The sequence below is a fragment of the Dermochelys coriacea genome, chromosome 1, assembly GCF_009764565.3.
Source record: "Dermochelys coriacea isolate rDerCor1 chromosome 1, rDerCor1.pri.v4, whole genome shotgun sequence".
NCBI lineage: Eukaryota > Metazoa > Chordata > Testudines > Dermochelyidae > Dermochelys > Dermochelys coriacea.
In genome coordinates, this window is record NC_050068.2 from 161,850,729 (window position 1) to 161,866,365 (window position 15,637).

The following is a 15,637-nucleotide window of genomic DNA, read 5'->3' on the forward strand; positions in this document are numbered from 1 at the left end:
TCCAGGAGCATCAGATGTGTATCTGACAAGGCCCTTCTCACGTCCAGGCCACCTAGCCAGTGGCTTTGCATGAGCAACTCTAAGGCTGCTAACTATGATAACAACTTTGCAGAACGTGTGTGTGTGTGTGTGTGTGTGTGTGTGTGTGTGTGTGAGTGAGAGAGAGAGAGAATGGAATAAGAAAAGGAATACTTGTGGCACCTTAGAGACCAACAAATTTATTTGAGCATAAGCTTTCGTGAGCTACAGCTCACTTCATCGGAAGTGAGCTGTAGCTCACGAAAGCTTATGCTCAAATAAATTTGTTGGTCTCTAAGGTGCCACAAGTACTCCTTTTCTTTTTGCGAATACAGACTAACACGGCTGCTACTCTGAAACCAGAGAATGGAATGTTATAGCTATAACTAACTGCTTACTATGATTCTTTCTATATTCACAATAAATGTGGTATTTTGCCTTTTCCCCTTTAATAAGATCCTGCTGGTTTTTATTTTATTGGTATAACACTTATATATTAATAGTTACTTACCAATTCACAGCATTGTTTAGCACAACCACCATAAAAAGTGGAATCAGACTTCAATGGAATCAATGTAGTTACTTCCATAGTGCATGCCTCTGGGGGGAAAAAAAAGCCAGAAATGCATTATAAAAAAAAAAAATTCAATTTGTATATTCCTCTGATAGTGCTTAGAGTGTCTGCAAAATTAAGTTATAACCTAATGTGAGAGGAAATGATCCATTCAGCTGTGAATCCATTCAGCTTTCCACTCAGGACTGTCTAGAAGTCCAGATAACCAGTGTTATTATTTGGAGGAGTCCCAGTCACAGACCAGGACTAAACACTGTAAACACACAGAACAAAGACAAACTCCATGCCAAAGAGGTTACAATCTAGGTATAAAACTAGAGATAAAAGATGGATGGACCGATGAGGGAAACACAGGAAACAAGGAGACAATATCCGTCAGCATGATCGTCTGTGGTCCCAGCACAGCCCGTTAAGATTTTTGTAGGCTTCATGACTCGGTTAAGTTTTTTGCACTTGACCACAGAGAACAGTCAACTTCATAGAAATTTCTATCTCCATGCCAAAACTAACCCAAAACACTTCCTTTGTAATTTGCATTTTACAGCCTGTACTTTCTTGACTGATCACAGACAACTATGTACACTAACACAAATTCATAAAATGCTTTTGGTTTGGCTCAGAGCAAACTGTCCTGTGATCTCTCTGTCGCTCCATGGGCACTTCTTCCAAGTAGCAAGCCTCTACCTGCCCTTCTCCCAGACCAGACCCCCACAAGTCACACCACTTTAGACAGGATCACCAGACTACAACGTCCCTCGTTTACTAGCCACATATACCTGAGCTTGTGCAACTGGGTTTAACTATAGACTCCTCTCTGGAAGCTTGTGGCCAATATGAAATGCAGTGGTTCAGAACACGTTCTTCAAAAAACAAGTGATTTAACCATTCATTCACAGAAATGTAACAAGGAGAGAGAATAAGGTTTTAAGTAAAAAAAAAAAAAAAAAAAAAGCCTATACATATATTTCCTATCTAAACCCAGCCCACCGTTGCCTGTTTATGGAGATACCGCTTAAGCCAGGTACCCCAAGCTTGGCCAGAGTGAGAAAGGTTGCCCCCTGTAACTGCTGCCTGCCTGACATACTGAGCTCTCCAGTCAGTGAGTGGCTCACCTCAGCTCCCTGGTTCAATTTTATCCATTCCAGTGACTCTGTGATCAGAATTCCCAAGTTCCTTTGTCTGACTTGGCACCCGGCATGCAGTCCAGACTGATCTGCGCCTTTCCCCAGAGGAGCTTACCTATAGTCTTTACCGTACAGCAGATCCCAGGCATTATCCATTTCAAGACAGGACAATTAAAGCAGTCTGCAGTCATCGTGTCTTGGCTCTTGCGACCCACACCTAACTCGGGGTGATCGTAACACTTACAGAACTAATCCGTCAGCCCCACTTCACATGAGACAGGTCCGCCCGAGCGCAGACAACGCCGCTTCTTCACGACGGTCAGACACCACGGGGAGGGGGGCTCGCCCGCCCCAGAAGCGCCGGCGCCGGCAAAGCAGGGGGCTCGGGGCCCGAGACGGCGGAGGGCGGGCCCCTGCTCCACGCGGGCCGGGCGCCGCCTCACGCGACACTTAGCTCGCTTCGCCCAAGTTCTCTCCGCAAAGGCGGGCGCCGGAAGCGCCTCAGGCCAAGCCGCCTATTCCTCGCCGGGCGCGCCGGCCGCCTCCCCCCAGCCTCTCCCCGCCGCAGGGGCCCCCGGGGTGGGCGAGGGGAGCGAGCGGGAGCCGCCGGAGCCCGGGCGGATGGGGCCAGCGGGCTCGTGTCCCCTCCTCGCCAGGGCACCCTTGGCGGGCAGCGCGGGTGGGGGCGAGGGCGCCCTGTGCGGGTACAGGCGTCTCCGGGGCGAAGCACAATCTCCGCGCCTCCCCCGCCGGCCGCACGCAGCGAAGGCGGGGGAAGCGCGAGCACAGAAACGATCGTTCAGCCGGCACCCCAGGCGCACCCCCCTTATAACGCCCCCCCCCCTCACTCACCGGGCCAGGCCCGAGCCCCGAGAGCAGCGACGCCGCCCGCTTCCTGCTCAGGGGCCCCAGCCAACGAGCGGAAACTCCACCGAAAAACAGCCGCTCGCCCCTCCCCCTTCCTCCCAGACCTTCGATTGGCTGCCTGCCTCCTGACGTCAGGGGTTTCAGAAAGGAGAGGAGGTTTCAGAGCAGCAGCCGGGTCAGTCCGTATTCGCAAAAAGGAAAGGAGGACTTGGGGCACCTGAGAGACTAACACATTTATTTGAGCAGAAGCTTTCGTGAGCTACAGCTCACTGCATCGGATGCATTTGGTGGAAAATACAGTGGGGAGATTGATATACACACACAGAGAACATGAAACAATGGGTTTATCATACACACTGTAAGGAGAGTGATCGCTTAAGATGAGCCATCACCAGCAGCGGGGGGGAAAGCAGGAAAACCTTTCATGGTGACAAGCAAGGTGGGCCATTTCCAGCAGTTAACAAGAATATCTGAGGAACAGTGGCCGGGAGAAATAACATGGGGAAATAGTTTTACTTTGTGTAATGACTCATCCATTCCCAGTCTCTATTCAAGCCTAAGTTAATTGTATCCAGTTTGCAAATTAATTCCAATTCAGCAGTCTCTCGTTGGAGTCTGTTTTTGAAGCTTTTTTGTTGAAGGATAGCCACTCTTAGGTCTGTGATCGAGTGACCGGAGAGATTGAAGTGTTCTCCAACTGGTTTTTGAATGTTATAATTCTTGATGTCTGATTTGTGTCCATTTATTCTTTTACGTAGAGACTGTCCAGTTTGACCAATGTACATGGCAGAGGGGCTTTGCTGGCACATGATATCTGTGATATTTGCTGGCATATATCACATTGGTAGATGCGCAGGTGAACGAGCCTCTGATAGTGTGGCTGATGTGATTAGGCCCTACGATGGTGTCCCCTGAATAGATATGTGGACAGAGTTTGCAACGGGCTTTGTTGCAAGGATAGGTTCCTTCATACACACTGTAAGGAGAGTGCCAGCAATGCCCCTCTGCCATGTACATTGGCCAAACTGGACAGTCTCTACGTAAAAGAATGAATGGACACAAATCAGACGTCAAGAATTATAACATTCAAAAACCAGTTGGAGAACACTTCAATCTCTCTGGTCACTCGATCACAGACCTAAGAGTGGCTATACTTCAACAAAAAAGCTTCAAAAACAGACTCCAACGAGAGACTGCTGAATTGGAATTAATTTGCAAACTGGATACAATCAACTTAGGCTTGAATAGAGACTGGGAATGGATGAGTCATTACACAAAGTAAAACTATTTCCCCATGGTATTTCTCCCCCCCCCCCCCCCCCAGTTCCTCTGATATTCTTGTTAACTGCTGGAATTAGCCTACCTTGCTTGTCACCATGAAAGGTTTTCGTCCTTTCCCCCCCCTGCTGCTGGTGATGGCTTATCTTAAGTGATCACTCTCCTTACAGTGTGTATGATAAACCCATTGTTTCATGTTCTCTGTGTGTGTATATAAATCTCTCCTCTGCTTTTTCCACCAAATGCATCCGATGAAGTGAGCTGTAGCTCACGAAAGCTTATGCTCTAATAAATTTGTTAGTCTCTAAGGTGCCACGGGTACTCCTTTTCTTGTTCCTGGGTTAGTGGTTCTGTTATGGGAATGGATGAGTCATTACACAAAGTAAAACTATTTCCCCATGTTATTTCTCCCCCACCCCTCCTCAGATATTCTTGTTAACTGCTGGAAATAGCCTACCTTGCTTGTCACCATGAAAGGTTTTCCTCTCCTCCCCCCCCCCCCCCCCCCCGCTGCTGGTGATGGCTCATCTTAAGTGATCACTCTCCTTACAGTGTGTATGATAAACCCATTGTTTCATGTTCTCTCTGTGTGTATATCAGTCTCCCCTCTGTATTTTCCACCAAATGCATCCGATGCAGTGAGCTGTAGCTCACGAAAGCTTATGCTCTAATAAATGTGTTAGTCTCTAAGGTGCCACAAGTCCTCCTGTTCTTTTTGAGAAAGGAGAACAGGCTCCTCGGACCTTGCGTTGCCTGCGCCTGCGCGAGAGGCCGAGCTGCACGTCGACGGTTCCTTGCGCTGGCTGGCAAAGAGCAGGGCAGCGGTTCTGACGTCTTCTCTGAACGTCATGCGCAGGCGACGACTTCGCTCGCTCACGCGTGTGTCTCTCGTGTCACCACGCATGCGCGCAGAGAGATGTCGCCTTGCGCTCTGGATGTGTCATGGGCGGGGGCAGCCTCCCGCCCCGATGGAGGAGGCTCGTCGTGCGCGGCTTCCTCTCTCTCACTGGCCTGGGGAGTCCCAGGCCTCGCCCGGAGCAGGCCGGGGGGAGGTGAGAGAGGGGGATGGGCAGAGCGGGAGACCAGGGGGCGCCCCCTCCGCCCGCTGCTGCTGCTGCTGCTGCTTCTCCCCTCGCCTGTCAAATGGGCGCCGCGAGCTGGGCGCCGCGCGGGCGGCAGGTTTCACAGGCTGAGGGGTCAGTGGGGGGAGCCGCCCGCGTCCGGAGGGCGGCGCAGCCTCCAGGACACCGAGAGCCTCCGGCGGCCGCGTTGCGGTGACGAATGTGGCTCCCGGCCCCGTCTGCCGCGTTGGTGCGGCCGCCCGCTCCCTGCGGGAGGCACCTGGGTCTCGGCGCTGGCCGCGGCGAGCTGCCCCGGCGTCCCCTTGTCGTTGCCTCGTTCACAGCCCGTCTCCGCTCTGGTGGCGAGGAGGGCCGCGGCTGCTCCGGCAGGCGTCGGCGCCCGCGGGCCATGCTCTGCCCGCGCTGCCCCGCAGGGGAGTGAGGCGTCCTTTGGGTGCAAGGAAAACCGGGCTCCGCAGGGGTCTTCGCCCCCGGCAGGGGCAGCCTGTGCCCAACGACGTGCTTGGTGCTGAGCAGGAAATACTGCTTCTTTCAAGCCCTGGCTTCTTGTCCGTGCCAGCAACTACAAATCCAGTTCGCGCGCAGGTTCCCCCGCCAGGAGCCGTGGCAACAGGTAGCGCTAGTGCAGTGGTTCTCAAACCTTTGTACTGGTGACCCCGTTCGCATAGCGAGCCTCTGAGTGAGACTCCCCTTATAAATTGAAAACACTTTTTTATATATTGAACACCATTATAAATGCTGGAGGCAAAGCAGGGTTTGGGGTGGAGGTTGACATCTCCTGACCCCCCTGGGGGGTCCCAACCACCAGTTGGAGAGCTCTTGCCCTAGTAGTGTGGGTGTGCCCACATTGCACCAGGAACAAAACTATTTGATTCCCATTCGCCATAAGGAAAGTGAGAGGAATCGCATATTCATGGGTTTCTCAACATCGTGGAAACCTAAATACCTATTAAAAAAAAAATCCCTATTTGTAGCTTTACCGTGCAGTCGGTTTTCAACCAGAACACCCGGTGGAAAAGGGACTGCTGACAGCTGCTAAAAGTCCGGTCGGCTAAAAGCCAAACTAAAGCAGGCTTGTGGAAGCAGCTGACATATGTGGCTCCTAGGTGCAGGGGGTAGCCCCAGGGGCTCCGCATGCTGGCCCGGCCCCGAGCACCAGATCTGCAGCTCCAATTAGCCAGAAACCGTGGCCAATGGGAACTGTGGGGGCAGCAGCTGTGGGCAGCGCACAGAACCCCTGTGGCCACCCCTGCACCTAGGAGCAGGATATGCTGGCTGCTTCTGCCAGCCACCTGAGGTAAGTGCTACCCCTCACCCCAATCTGTACCCCAACCCACTGCCCCAGGTCAGAACCCCCTCCTGCACCCAAACTCCCTCTTGAAGCCTGCACCCCAACCCCCTGGCCCAGCTCTGAGCCCCCTCCTGCATGCCAGAGCCCACACTTCTAGCCTTAGCCTGCACCCCAACCCCCTCCCCCAGCCTGGTGAAAATGAGTGAGGGTAGGGGAGAGCAAGTGACAGAGGAAGAGAGGAATGGAGTTAGTAGGGGTGGAGCTTCAGAGAAGGGGCGGGGCAAGGTTCCATTTTGTGCAATTAGAAAGTTATTAACCCTACCCTAAGGTGATGTGTAGCTAATAGCTTCTTGTAATTCTTTTTCTCAGTTAAAAAGAAGAGACTAACATGGTTGAAAACTCTCCAGCCCCATTGCCTGAAAGAGCAATATATGGGTTTGTTCTTTTCTTAGGTTCCCAGTTTGGCTTTAGTAAGTATGTTTGCTTTCTGAGCAAAGTGCTACATGTATTCGTTGTATTGAAAGGCGGAAATGAATACTGTACAGTCGTGCCTCTAGTAAGATGTAGAAGCTTTAAAAAAGATTAACTCTGTGTTAATACTTCTCATGTAATAATAATTATATTAGTTGTAAAGAAGGACTAAACTATTATTTGCAGTGTTGGGCCCAGGATATTAGAGAGACAAGATGGGTGAGGTAATATCTTTTATTGGACCACCTTCTGTTGGTGAGAGAGAGGCATTAGAGCCCTGTGTAAGCTCCAGAAGCTTGTTCTCTCACCAACAGAAGTTGGTCCAATAAAAGTTATTACCTCCCAAGCTTGTCTCTCTGAACTGTTGTTAAAACATTTTGCAACTTTGTGGGCTAATCCAAGTCTTATCAGTTCTCCCTTGTATTATCCTTTTGGATTTTGTTCTCCCTGATACTGCTGATGGTGACCATGTAGCTGAGTGTGCTGTGGGAACAACTATATTTCAGGGAGTTAGTTGAAAATCTTTCCAGTAGGCTGAGTGTACAGCATATCATGTGTACACAGTAGACCTGTGTAGAAGTTAAAGGTGCAAAACACAAATTCTGAAGATGTGGACGGATACTCAAAGGATGAAGGTTGATGAGAATCACATCAGTTTCACTGTGCTGCTGCTTTCAGCAATGATGCGCCACAACAGAGGAAGGTGCTGGAGATACTCACTGGGTAAGGAGTGGAGTAGCAAAGATCCCATACTCCTTTGCAGCAAGTTTGAGGCTTTTGGGTGGGGAAAACTAAATAGAGAAGGAGTGCTCCTTCTCTTCCAACAGTTAGAGAATAGTTTAGGGACTTCAAATTTAGCACATCAAAGACGGAGATGAAAAATGGAGCACCAGAGATTTCAGGGACAGAACAGCACCTGGCTGTAGGAATTGCAGAATCCTTCCCATTTCAAGCAGCTCAGCAAGGATGGAGCTAAGGAGGGCTCCACTCCAAGGGTGTTCCCACCAGACTCTACCCTGGGATTCCATCTTCTGTATCCTCTTGCTAGTAACTGTTCTATTGATCTAAGATGTTGTAAAACCTTTATTTTTGAGCCAAAATTGACCTTACTGTTCTTCTTAAGAGCAATATTATTGGATTAATACTTACTTCATTGGCACTGAAATCAGTAAACCCAAATTTACTCCCATTCTAAATATATTTTCAGTAAAATACGCATTTTTAAAAACATTTCTTCAAGTATTAGGTTGTTGTAACTCTTGTTTCAGTTTTGTGACAATTGGGACTAGTGTGACTCTCTGTTACTTTATCCTTCCCCACCAATTCCCGATTTATATGTTTACTTACTTGCCAGAATTCTAGATTCTGAGCTCTCTGGGGCAAGAGCTGTCATTGTGTGCTTGTTTGTACAGAACCTAGTACAATGCTATTCTAATCCCTATTTTGGGTCTTTACATTTTATCATTTCTATTGTGATAGCCCCTTAAGTGGCATACTATAGTAAAGAACTGAAATTTTTAAAAAAGAAAATCTCATTGAAGATGTGTGGAATTCCACTCAAATAACATTTATACTCCACAGATGTCTCATTTTGGGAGTTATTTGGGTTTGTTGGGGGATGTTTAATGGCTAAATCCTGCTGTCCTTGTGTGGTCAAATTACCCATTAACATTTTTGCTAGTTTTGACTGCAGAATTAAACCATTTGTGGTTTAGTGTTGTCGTATAGTTCTACGTACGTAGTCATTTGTGCATATTTCTGAAGACCTAGAGAAATACCTTGGACCAATGTTCTTAAAATACAAATGTTTAAAATTAATTTTAAATTAAAATTTTAACCTTTTTTTTAAAAAATCGACAAATGGTGCAAGGAATTCTTGTCTGTTTTATTCTGGAATTAGAAAACAAATATGAAGAAGAAGAGAGAGTTAAAGTATCATCAGTTATAAAGCTTGTATCCCTATGGCGTAGTTTGTGTGTTCATGGTAGCATTCTATGCAGTATTTCCGTTGACCTATTTAGATGTTTTTTGGAATCTATAGAGAAAATTTTTATAATTTGTTTGTATCCTCTGTAATGACAGTGCTATAAGTGTTGATCTAGAGCTAATTTATCTCTTAAAACAATGTAAACAGTACCATTATGATCAAACTATTAACTTTTATTCTTTTTGCACAGTGTTATACCTTGTATGGGCGTATGTTCCTGAATCTTGGTTATTCTCATTGGGACTAACATACTGGCCTCAAAAGTAGGTTAAATTCATTCACTGTTAAACATGTGAACGAGCAAACGCATACCCAGAAAAATTGTGCCAGTGTCCTTTTACATTTAAAATATTTTACATTTAATCCAACTTGGAAAAGGAGATTTAATATATTTCTCCTCACAAACAGCTACAGTATTTATGTAAAGTAATGTAAGAAACAATAGTTTACTCTGAAAAATTATCAGCAAGCAAAAATGAAGTGCAGTTCACCTGTCTGCTGTGCTCTTAAAGTAATTTGGCAGCTTGGTTTAACTAAGGTTTTTTTCTGAAATATCATGGTAAGTTTTATTAAATTAAATTTCCAAATAAACTGTCTAAGGCATTTATTTGGCTATTATTCCATACTGGTCACATAATTCCATACTGGGTCTTTCGTTAATGAACTGCATTTTCAGGGTCTTCTCTTTTTAGTGTGGTGAGTTTGGCTATAACTGTTTTTTCTATACACTTTAAATTCATACTTGTTTCTACTTCTGCACAGTCTTGTTTGATTTAGAGCTGGAAATAATTTTTTACTAAAAACTTTCTTTTGCAAGATGTCATTTAAAAATAAATATTTTATTCTGCAGGTACTGGGCAGTTGCTTTACCTGTATACCTTCTAGTTACTTTAGGAATTGGCTATATACTACTCTTTGGTATTAACATGATGAGTACTGCTCCGCTCAACTCCATGCACACCATTACAGGTAGTTGATAATTTTCTTGTCTAGTTCTTAAACCTCCAACAAAAGTTTTTGACAATCACCGTAAACATACTTGCTGGTATAACTAAACTAAACCAGATTCAACGCCTTGAATTTTCACCTCTGTTTAATGTATTGATGTATTACAGGAGCTGTTATAAACAATTTATATATTTTGTTCAAACTTCATTTCAATACAATGTTAAAACAGTCAAAACTTGCAGTTATATTTTTTTCCAAATATATCTTCTTTAGGACAACCATTACAGTCTAGCATTTGCTACTCTTTCCTAGGGATTTTGTTTCTGCCCACCGGTCTAGTTCTGACTACTTGCAATACAGGTGGCTTCCTCAGTATTTTCCCATCTTTCTTAAGATGGTATTTCTTTTATTTGCTGATAACTGCTTTTCCTGAACAAGAACATGGGAGAATTCAAAAATTACCCAGATTATTAGAATCCAAGTCTATGCTAAAATAAGTTGTCCCAATTGGCAGCACCATTTCGCCCATGTCCTTTCACTTATAATGAAAACCAACAAAATTAGTATTTAAGGCATGCTTCATTGACTTATTTTGACTTGCTTCCACTGAACTGTGCTTTGAAGTGGAAAGAGCCAAGTGTAGACTCTGCAGTAAAGATGGTGACTAGACTGATGACTTGATAGAAAGCTGCTGAGGTCAAGAACGAAAAGGGTCAGCAGTACACATCCACAAGCAAAATTTAGCCCCAACTTTTTCTTGAATCGGCACTATGGAACTTGTTTTGCTAGAGGGAGCAGAATGTTAACATCTACTGTAGATAAACTGATGTTACCAACAAAATGCATTCACTTTCAGTAAACCAGAATGATGCTGTAAATGTCTGAAAAGTGAAATGTTTCTCGAATTTCACTCTGTTAAATGTTGCATAGGATTAGCTTGTAGCTGGATGTGATGTAAAATCAGAGCAGTATGCTTTTATGTAGATGAAGTTTAGGAGTCTAACAACACTTCTAGCAGGAAAACAAAGTATTTCATTTTATACCATCAGTTTTTAATCACGGAATAGTGAAATGTCTTTTGTTGTATTTCCTACAGATAACTTTGCAAAAAATCAGCAGCAGAAGAAATCTCAAGAAGAAGCAATCCCTGCATTGAGGGATATTCCCATTAGTGAAGTAAATCAAATGTTTTTTCTTGCTGACAGAGGCATTTGTAACAGAAATTAATTGGAATCAGGACCTGTTAGAATAAGACACTCGTACAATAATTTTTAGAAACACATTGTAAGAAAAGTCAAAGGCTTGTCAATGCTAGGAAGTTTAACACTTTCAACAACTGGAATAGATGGATTTGTACCTAAATTAAGCTGTGGTCAGCACTGGTTCACCTGTGTGGCATAGAGCACTGAACCGGGACTCAGAAGATATGGGTGTATTCTCAGCTCCACTGCTAGCCTGCTGGGTGACCTTGAGCAAGTCACTTCACCACTCTGTGCTTTGGTTTCCCCATCTGTACTATGTGTATGATACTGACCTTTATAAAATGCTTTGAGCTCTACTGATGAAAAGTGTTATTTAAGGGCTATGTATTATTAAACAAATTGATGATTGTTGAAATGGTTTTATTTCTTAATGTTGAGAGACCTACAGTACTAAACGACAAAATACTTCATTCTGGGAAATGCATTCTTCCATATAAATTTGTGTAGCTATGCTCTGGATCTGAAGTAATCTGTTTAGTTACCCCTAGATTTTTTTCTTGCACATTGAGGGTGGGATTTTCCAAAGCATTCAATGTTTGGCTTAATTCTGCTCTCATTGACTTCAGTAGGAGCAGAGTTAGGCCAACACTGAGTGTTCTTAAATATCCCACCTTATTTTGACCAGTCATAGTAAATTCAAGTATATGCATTGTGACGGTACAGTAATATTAACAAAATGTTTTTAATTGTCTAAAACAGATTGCATTTCTAATTTTTTTCTGAAGGCATCTTACTTGCCTTGGACATATAGTGCACAGTGGATTTTCTTTAGATAGGTATTTCTGCATCTCAAGAATATCCTTGTTCTCCTATCTTATTAGGCTTATTAAAAGTGATAGGGTTTCCCAAAACCAGGAGAAAAGGTGGGGGATGAAGAAAAATCCAAACAAGTTCCCATTTAAATATTAGTTGGTTTTTCTTAATTTTTTTTCTTGTCCTTCATTCTAATTTCCTTATTAAAAAATTACAATTCTTAACAGTACAAAAAATAAAATTCTTCCAGACCCATGGAACTGCTGTAAACGTCATACAAAACTGCAGGTCCTTCTTCTTAAACTCAAAGGAAATCTCAACGTATACTGCGTTGTTTCTAAGCCACTGCCCAAATATCTTAAACAGAGAATATTCTTCCACTTACACATTACTTTGCTGACAAATCATCACCAGAAGTTGTCTAAATATTTTATTTGTTGCCAGCTGACATCCTAACACATTGCATCATAAAACACTAGTGATACTAGTTAAAGCCTCGTTGTCAGATAAAAATACCGGCACTCCTGTCAGGAAAGAACTTGAGTTACAAAAAGTTACCTTATTTCCTTTTCTAATGAAATGGTATCTTGGAAAACTTCTGTATGCAGGACCTCATACTGATCTCATTGAAACCAATGAATGTTCTGCCACTAATTTCAGTGGGAGTCCTTCCTCCACATCCCAGTTGCTATAGCTAGACAATCACATGGACTTTCCTAACTTGTGATCCAGAATCTAAGCTTGCTTGTTTGGTTGGTTTTGTTATTTGCCGGGGGGAGGGAGAGGAATCTCCCGCTCGTAGAGCAATGAGAAAAATCCTAAAATTTTGAACCAAACAAACCAGTGTAATGCTGTCTACTTGAGTTTGCAGATAGCCTGAAATAATAGCTCTAAAGTGTGTAACTTGCCCTTATTCATCTCATTGGGGTGCTAATTTCAGAGCCTAATGATTCTATTTTAAATGGCAACATTAACTACATAATTGCTGATCAGAATATGCAAGAAAGAAGAGTGTCTTGGAATCTCATTTTGATGTCTCAGATTGCGTAGAGCATATGTGTTTGAGTGGAGCATTTGATTTGGGACAGAGCTTAATTTTTATCTTTTTTTCAGTTTGAACCCTTGCTTTTCTCCCTTTTTTATTTTTTACTTTCTCATACAATCTTGAACTGATAGAAATTATAGGCTAGTCTGGCAAGGACCATGTATTTACTATTGCCTAGCCATGGGGGGAAGAGAAGTGTCGTTTAAAAAAAATTAAGTTACCAATTATTTTTTCTTGAGAGAATTCATGACTAGGTCACTCCAGGGTTATATATTTTCTCGTATGCAATTTATGGTTATGATTTTCTTGTTCCTTGACATTTTTTTTCTAATTTTTTCAGAAAGCAATTTAACTTTAAATTCTAACTTAACTAGTGAAAGCTATGGTTCTGTTGTTTAATTTAAGGATTAAATTAATCCTAGTTAAAGATACACAAATCCATACAGGATAAAGAAGAGCAACTGGAAAATACCCTCAAGCCCTAAAAGCACACAAACTAAAGGATTATAAATCTTAAACAAAGATTCTATCTTTGTGGAGTGATGAATCTGCCATTTCACTTGTCTTCTGATCTAGCACAATTATGGGAAAACTACCAGAAAGGATCTAAGTGAACAGACAAACTGGGGCCATTTATTATATAAGTGAAATTTGCAGGCACGAAACTCAATCTTTGCTTTTCTGTCATTGAGTGGCAGTGCTGCAATGACATTCTGATGACCTTTACTTCAACTTGAGAATAATTATCAAAATTTCGAAGATTGTCTTCATGATCAAAATAATATATTCTGTTATACAATGTATTTTTCTATTGTGTAGGGTTTGGGACTTGTGATAAAGGTTAATGGCATCTAATGTGTAAAACTAATATACTTTAACAGGGCATTGTGGATCTTGAGAGTCCCTCATTACATGACTTTACATACAGCATTAATCAGGTATATTTTATTCTTACCAACTTGGTGGGAGGGGAAGCTGCTTTTCACTAGTTCCTTACACCTAAAGAGACAGCATTCTTTTTAGCTGGTAAAGTATTTAGAAGGCTTTATGCAGTTGTCAGCTCAGAGTTATCAGGTGGATGATTCCAAAACAAAACCTGACAAGATTAAAGTGTGGTGCTGGTTTTAACTCCTTCCCTCCTAAAACATACCTGTGTAAAGACTACCTAAAGATCTGGAATAGACTAAATGTGATCAAATATCCACTCCCTCAAGAGATTGGCTTTGGTGATACTAAATCCTAAATTTGCCCTCATTTTCACCTCTTGGCCTGGCCTTATCAGTGGTATCTTGTCATCACCAAGATTAGTAGTATTTAGTGGACTGGACTAACAGCTTTATTCTTGCTGAGCTAGGCAAAGGGGATAGCCTTTAGCTATATTGTTCAAATAACTTCTATGCTTTTTGTCTGGTTCCTTTCCAAGAATTTTGTTTTCATATGCATTTGGATGCTTATTGCCATGATTCTGGTTTTGATATTCTATGCAAGAGAGATGCATGTGTGGAAACAGCGTGACATCCTATCCTCCAGAATGGAGTTTTTCTACAGACAATGTGGAGTTTGAACATTCCTGAGCTTCTCCTTCTCTAGTGAAGATCAGACAGGATACTCTTTTAATTTTTAAAATGCAAAGGTCCGGTACTCCTACCACTGAATGCAATAGGATTATGGTTCTCAACCTTTTCTAGGTTATATTCCCATATGCCAAAAGAAACACATGTGCGTGCACACAGACACTCACAATATGTTCATAACCCTAAGGCTGAGCAGCCATGCAAAAGCAGATTTGTCACTGATTTCAGTAGAAGCAGAATCAGGCTGAAACTGATTAAAGATATGAGGAAGGTATAAAGGAAGCCTGCGGTTTTTTACTGTGTTGCAGTGCACAATAATGGGTTAGAAAGTGCACAGTGGTTAGGAAGGAGCCAACATAAGAGCAATATTACCATGTTGTAATGGGGCACAGACTAATCCAGCAGCACCTCCTGCTGGTTGTCTGGGAATCAGCTCTTTTTACCAGCTCTGGAGTGCCTTCTGCTGGTGTCTTGCTGTTGCTGGACCTGGGTGCCCTTTTACTTGGGGTGCTGCCCTTCCAGGCAATACCCCACAGATCTGAGTCTCCCCTCCCCAGGGAACCCCCAACCCTCTATCTCCACCTTGCCTCAATCTATGGGCTACTGCCAGTCACCATCTAGCCCCCTTTCACTGAGGCCAACTGCAGTCTGTATAAGCCAGTCATCATAGGCAAGGGGAATTTGGACCTGCTGCCTCCGCCTACCATTAGGCTGCCCTGTTGCAACCCCAGTACACCGTCTTAGGCCATCTGCCAGGCTTGCAGCCTGTGGCTTTTCCAGTCTGGAGCCTCCCAGCTCCTCTGGCCTTTCCCAGCCCTGCTTCACCTCAGGTACACTCCCCAGCAGCAAGGCCCATCTCCCTCCACAGTTAAAGGAGATTCTGTATGCTCCTGGCCCAGTGCCCTCTTATAAGGGTCAGCTGTGGCCTGATTGGGGCATGGCCCCTAGCTGAGGCTTCTTCTCCCAATCAACTCCACTTTTCCTCCCCTGCCTCAGCCCTCTCCCTGGGCTCTTTTAAGGCAGGAGCGGGTAACTACCTGCTACACATGTATTCAGTTACTCTCATTTTTATTGTAAATATTTATATTAAAGTGAGCCCTGTAGGCACTACTCTATTGAGATCTGTACCCTAATGAGCTGGGTGCTGCACAAATGGAAAAGAGAAAATCCCTCCTTTTCATAAAGGGAGGGCATGGGGATAAAATATTACAAGTGAATGAGTATGGTAAAGAACTGGCACAGCTTTGTAAGTTACATATAGGGCAGTCTGTGTGTTTAATTGGGGTAGAGGAAGGAAATAATGTAGTAGGAAAGAAAAGAAGATAAAGAGGACACCTGCTGCTCAAAATTTTAATTCAACATG

The 15,637-nt window shown here is 43.8% G+C and overlaps 2 protein-coding genes across 23 annotated transcripts in view; one reads left to right on the top strand and one right to left on the bottom strand.

Annotated features, from left to right (window-relative positions):
* TTC3 (tetratricopeptide repeat domain 3) overlaps positions 1-4,671 on the bottom strand; it is a 148,014-nt gene extending 143,343 nt beyond the window's left edge. For 12 of the 20 annotated variants that reach the window (XR_006278693.1, XR_006278695.1, XM_043507438.1 and 9 more), the window contains exons 1-2: positions 1,832-1,922; positions 530-618 (exon numbers count right to left, since the gene is read on the bottom strand). Coding sequence is in view for 18 of the 20 variants with exons in the window: in XM_043507438.1 (XP_043363373.1) it covers positions 530-618; positions 1,832-1,907 (165 nt within the window). In the remaining 2 variants the exon portion in view is untranslated. Of the gene's footprint in view, positions 1-529; positions 619-719; positions 783-1,831; positions 1,923-2,568; positions 2,676-4,604 lie in introns of those variants that run through there. The other 8 variants (XM_038387970.2, XM_043507504.1, XM_038387966.2 and 5 more) reach the window with 6 other exon arrangements.
* Positions 4,672-4,686: 15 nt separating this feature from the next.
* Positions 4,687-11,257, top strand: LOC119849631 (phosphatidylinositol glycan anchor biosynthesis class P). Of its 3 annotated transcripts, XM_038386616.2 has the most exons (5): positions 5,420-5,556; positions 6,604-6,704; positions 8,883-8,955; positions 9,543-9,661; positions 10,737-11,257. In XM_038386616.2, the coding sequence occupies exons 2-5, from the start codon at positions 6,623-6,625 to the stop codon at positions 10,865-10,867; spliced, it is 405 nt and encodes a 134-aa protein (XP_038242544.1). In that variant the 5' UTR covers positions 5,420-5,556; positions 6,604-6,622; the 3' UTR covers positions 10,868-11,257. The 3 variants fall into 3 exon arrangements, with proteins under 3 accessions (XP_043363469.1, XP_038242544.1, XP_038242539.1); XM_043507534.1 differs by lacking the exons at positions 5,420-5,556; positions 6,604-6,704 and adding an exon at positions 4,687-4,913; XM_038386611.2 differs by lacking the exons at positions 5,420-5,556; positions 6,604-6,704 and adding an exon at positions 6,714-7,428.
* Positions 11,258-15,637: the final 4,380 nt, after the last annotated feature.